Source organism: Balearica regulorum, chromosome 2 (genome assembly GCF_011004875.1).
Source record: "Balearica regulorum gibbericeps isolate bBalReg1 chromosome 2, bBalReg1.pri, whole genome shotgun sequence".
Lineage (NCBI taxonomy): Eukaryota > Metazoa > Chordata > Aves > Gruiformes > Gruidae > Balearica > Balearica regulorum.
Genome location: NC_046185.1, coordinates 95,962,230 through 95,967,763, shown reverse-complemented (window position 1 = coordinate 95,967,763; position 5,534 = coordinate 95,962,230). Strand labels below are relative to the sequence as shown.

The 5,534-nt window shown below is 48.1% G+C and overlaps 1 protein-coding gene across 1 annotated transcript in view; it reads right to left on the bottom strand.

Moving 5' to 3' along the window:
- BMP6 (bone morphogenetic protein 6) overlaps positions 1–5,534 on the bottom strand; it is a 94,699-nt gene that overhangs the window by 3,033 nt on the left and 86,132 nt on the right. The window contains exons 5-6 of the mRNA XM_075744991.1: positions 2,470–2,546; positions 96–206 (exon numbers count right to left, since the gene is read on the bottom strand). Of these exons, the coding sequence (XP_075601106.1) occupies positions 96–206; positions 2,470–2,546 (188 nt within the window). The remainder of the gene's footprint in view (positions 1–95; positions 207–2,469; positions 2,547–5,534) is intronic.

The following is a 5,534-nucleotide window of genomic DNA, read 5'->3' as shown; positions in this document are numbered from 1 at the left end:
CTGTTGCCAAAAAAAAAAGAAAACACAACTGAGACGCTGCTAACTCGTTTACAAATTCACCTATTGCTTTGGCACGGAGCTTTCTGGAGCCTTACCAGAGTTTGTACAATGGCATGATTGGTTGCATTCATATGGGCGTTGAGTGGGAATGAGCACTCCCCATCACAGTAGTTGGCTGCATAGCCCTTTGGAGCGATTATCCAGTCCTTTTTAGGAAACAAACAGAACGTGATTCAAATTAAAAAGTTGCCAACTTGTACAGACAACTGCATGCAATTAAGGGCAGCTGAAAATTTTCCACTAACTTTTTTCTTGAGGGTGAAAATGTGTTTTCACTGAAGCTGTTAGGGTTTAGTGGAGTTTTCTTGTGAGCCATGACTTCTCCACAGACACACTGATTTTAACATTCAAAGACTGCTGCATCTTTATGCACAGCTTCACTGCCGTGTACTGAAAGAGGTGGTGTTTTTTTTCCCTAAAACTGTGGCTGGGTTGCCTTGTGGGGAGTGCGGTTTGGATGCCTTTATGTTCCAAGGTTTCCTGCAGGTGAGGTCCTCTGGCTGAACTACCTTTCCAAGGTTGAATCACAGCCTGAGCTGGTGACCCCTCCCAAAGAAAATCACGTACGTGCATGCCTGTGTGTGCACGCACAATTCAACCAGGGAGCTCCAGGAATATAAAACACTGGTATAAAACACTCTACCTTACACATTCTTATACAGGGACCCTAGTCTGCTAAGGCCACTGTGGGAAGTTTTAGCTGCATAACAGCTTCTCCACCTCTGCCAGACTCCTAAAGGAGGGGCAGGACAGCCAGCCAGAGCTGCAAGCAGGTGGCACTCTGAGTGGAGAGGGTCACTCTTCGCCAAAGGGCTAATGATAAAAATCATCCAGAAAAAAAATATTAAAAAAAAATAAAATCACAGCTTCTCTGCTGCTGACACAAAAAAGCCAAAGGTAAATTGAAAGCATCACCAATTAGCAGCAGTCATTTCTCCTCCCTCACTGTCAGGCTCTGCAGGAGGACGTACTGGTACACTTCACATGCATGTAATTCTTAGAGGTTTTACCTGACAACAATTACCTGGGTTATCCTAAATTTTGCTACAGCAGCTAGAGACTGTTGCTGCAGCTTTGCTAGCCAAGTTTGCTGTTTGATTGCTAACATGAGGATACCTGGGCATAGCAAAACCACCCCTGCATTTACTGAACTAGATCACCCATAGTTTGCTTTGGTAAACAAAGCTGCTTTTCACAGGACAGTCCCTCTCCTGCTACAGAAGCCAGTACAGACCATGTAATTAAATTTGTGGTTTAATGCAGTATAAGATTAAGGAGGGAAGCGCTCTATGGCTAAAAAAATTGATGCTAAAAAAAATGGTGGATGTTCTGAAGGAGTTAGCAGTGCCCAACAACTGCAGGGGGCTGCTGCCCTGCCTCCATCCCTGCAACTAGTAGGATCTGGATTGCAACTTCGGCAAAGAGCCCTGCTGGTCTGTGGCCTTCCTTTGGCAGCATCTTACCTTTCTGCTCAAGTCTGCAACTAGAAAGGTGAAGGCAGTGCCTTCGAGACCGTGAACTTCACAACTGGAATCTGCTTCCTGCCTGGAAACCGGGCAAGCAAACTAAGGAGGAGGTGGAAAGACTGCGCACAAGCAAAAAGAAAAGCCACTAACAAGTAACGGGGAATGGCGTCAGCACGCAGCCATAGTTGTGGCTAGTGGGATGGAGTTGACATAAGCTATGAAAAAATGCTGCTGTCCGATGAGCTGGGTGAAGACTTCCATGTGTAGGGTATTAGAGAAGCAGCGGGGGCAGCCTTGGCATCCTGAATTATAATCTGGTAGAAACACTAGCCGAAAGAAATGGGACCTCCCTCACACACGTGCTGAATGAAAGAATAAAATAATACATTAAAAAAATTTAAAAAAGAAAAGATGAGGGTACTCTTGGAAATGTGATGTTTGATGACACTATGGCCTGGCCCTAAATAACTTACTCTAAACAACTGTCTGGCCTCATGGTATTGCAACTAAACTCAGTCTTCAGTCCACCTACCGCAGCCAGTGCTAATTGTGGGGCAGGGCTGGAGGATATCGACACAATCAACACTGAGCTGATCACTAGAAAAAACTTGATTTGGTTAAAATCAGTGCTTAACATCGGATTATTTTTTTTTCCTTATCATTAGAGGCACACAGATATGAGCCCTTGCCCGTACCGTGACTCTCATGAGTGACAGAGAATTACCGTATACTTGCATCTCATAAAGTATCAAGCTTCCTCTGGATCTTATCAAATGTCACAACTATCAATATTTATTTGCCCTACCCTGTGGCTGGTTTTAGTGGGGATGCACAAGGGACATTTTAAAGCATAATGGCAGCCTCGAGTGGAATTACCGTGACACTGTTTAGCTAACATTTCATAACAAAATGTCTAGTTTACCCAGACAGAAACATCACACACCTGCCATCCCAAGTCTTGGAAGCTAACGTAAAGCTCATGCTTTCTGCACGCTGTTTTTAAGTCACTGCTGTTGTAATCTGTTAAAAAAGAACAAAACAGGAATTTAGAAAGTAAAACAGGCAGAGCATCGCTGGAGGGCACAGCTGGCCAGATGTGAGCACGCTGCAGGCTCAGCAGCGAGAAACGGCGAGCTCCCTCAGCAGCCAAAAGGAGAAGGGTGTTGAGGGACATCCAAAGCAGGCCTGAAGCTTTTAAGATGCCTGTGGGAATGGAGGCACCCAAGTAACAGCAACTTGGTTATAATTCCTTCAGCTGCCTTTAATAACTTGACAAGCAGAGCTCACAAAACACCTCCAGTAAAATGATTTCTTAAAAATAAACCTCTGCTCCTTCAGCCCGGCACAGGCTACATCCCGGCTGGGTGCTCAAACTCACCCTGGTTCCTTGGCCGCGGTTTCCGATGTGTGCCACCCTAGGTGGTAAGTTCAAAACATAGGCGCTTACCAAGAGAATTACAACCCCGGGAAGGTTAATCATCACCTTGTGCCCCTACACCGGTTAGCAGAAGTCCTTAAACAGCTAAGATGTCTCATAGGCAGCAAAGCCATGTCCCTGTCTCTATCTGTGCCTTATCGCCAGCCTCCCCCGGGACATCACGTACGGCTCCACACACCACCTCCGCTCTTGGACCTTTACAAGCCACGCTCTGAAAAACAAATTTCTCCCTCCCATAACCTGCTTATCTGCAGATGACACAGGATTCGACACGCTCTCAACATTAAGTAGCTCCTCAGTGCCAACGCTGCACAGAAGAGCGGGGGTGCAGGGCGCAAAGCCCTGACCAGAGACCTCCCCCCCCGCCGTGGCACAATGTACAAGGATGTTTCAAGCGTGCAAGGAGCTGCTCCCAATGGCCCCACAAAATGCAGCTTTTGACAGCGAGTGGAATTTCCCATTTATATTTGGAAAGAGAGGCGGCTCTGCATGCGAACACCTGGAACCGCAGTGAGCGGAGGAGCCGAGCCGTGACAGAGGGGCCTTTCACCCCTGGGTGGCTGCACAAATCCAGCCTCGGCGGGCAGTGGCTGATCTCGTCACGCCACGGGCGGCTGCCGGACCTCAGCACAGCAGCCACAGAAACCACCTTCGCAGCAGGGCGGCTTGGCCATCAACTATGGCTGCTGAACCCGTGCTTCACGCCTGATGGCAAACGCGAGAGGAAGAGACGGTGGCAAATTTGGCCGAGCAGCGTGGGAGCCCAGGTCCCTGACCGTGCAGTGACACGCGTGCGCTCGTACCGGAGCTGGACCCAGACTTGCCGTGTTTTCCCCCAGTGCCTTACCCGCATGGGCCTCCTCTCCTCTTGCACGCCTCATTTGCAAGTAGAGGCGCTTCCGTCAGCAGGCAGATGAGGCACGCTGATGCGCCTGCCTCCCGCTGCCATGGGCCTTTCAGCTAAGCAGCCCCCCCCATGTCCCTAACGCGGCTTGAAAGGGCACCCTCCCAGCATAGCTTTCCCCAAATGCGGCAGCTGGGATAGAAAAATATTTTTAGTGACTTTTTCCTTGGCTCTGAATAGGCCTTTCTTTTTCTTCCCTCTGCTACCCCCCCCAAAGTTTGGGAACTACAAATGCAAATATTTATTCAAAAGAAAAACTATAATACTAAAAGCACATCCAACTGACATTAAGGGCAGCAGAGCATTGCAGCTGGGTACAGTTAACACTGAAGTCTGAACAAACCCCACACCTCAAATCTAGCCACCAAACCACCAAAGATTAGAGAGTTGTTTTTAGAAGCAGTTTGGGGTTTAAACTTTAAGGATTGCATTTCAGACTTTCAATAGCTTCGCTTCAATCACGGATTTAATCAGGTGAGCAGAGCTGGTTAACAGCCTGCTGCAGCACAAACATTCGCTCTTTCAGGAGCGCTCGGCAGCAAGGATGGAGGCGAGTTTCTCTCTTCAAGCCTTCCATTTTCAGCCCAGGCATGGCCCGTAGAAACCAGGGTGTGGTGGGTTTTTTCAGATGAAGCTTTTCAGTCCCTGGCTCAGCCCAGTAGCAAATTTCTAGCGTGCGATGTTTCTAAATGATCTGGTCATAACAAGGGGAAAAAAATGAGCCGAAGATACTTTTAGTGGTCAAAGGCTTTCATGTAAGTACCTGAAAACGTGACTTCACTGATCTTCAGTGGGAAGCGTGCTGTTTGCTTAGGGGAAAACCATCTGTATTTGACAGGGAGTTAGAGCGGAGTTGATCTATTCACCTCCGAGTGGGCAGAACAACTTACCCAAATCAGCTACGGGAAAGGGGAGAAGGCAAAAGGGAGGCAGAGAAAACAGGAGGTGGGGGGAAAAAAGGCTGTGAGCAATCACAAGTTTGAGAAAACAAAGGAAAAAAAAAGACCTGCTTAACAAGCAGCTTACACGAAGCAGAGTATGTTATGAACGTGTCCTCTCTCACACTGCCTGAAATGGCCCCCCAAAATGTGCCCCGGCTCACTGGTTGGTAATTGAGTCACCCGACTGACACTCTGCATCGAGCACAGCTACTCTCCACCCAGGGCAGATGCAGAGCGCTCTGCCTCCTCCCTTGCCCAAACTCAGCCTTTGCTTTCTTAAATGTCAACACATGAAACATCCCCTCTCCTGGGATTTGCACTCTCCCCCATCTAACCCTCGCCCCAAGCTCCCCTGCCCTCTCTCTTGTTACGTTTGCCTACCATATCTACTTTATGGACTCTAGCCCGACTTTAGGGATGTTACAAACCTGTAATCAACCCTTAGCAGCTGCTTTCTGAATTGGGGGGAAAAAATGCAGCAATACAGATGCACATAATAACGATCCATTCCCTACAATTTGGGATTCGGCATGTGCCCTAGAGCCAAGTACATCCAATTATGGGCCTGAAAAACGAGGAATCCGCACAGTAAATGGGTTTTGGCAGTGAGCTAAAGCTCGCTGAGCTACTGAAGTTGGCCTTCACAACGCATTTTCTCCAAAGCCTGGAAAGCAGGATCAGCTACCCCACTCGAGCACACCCAACTGTTTAAGCCCAAATTGCTG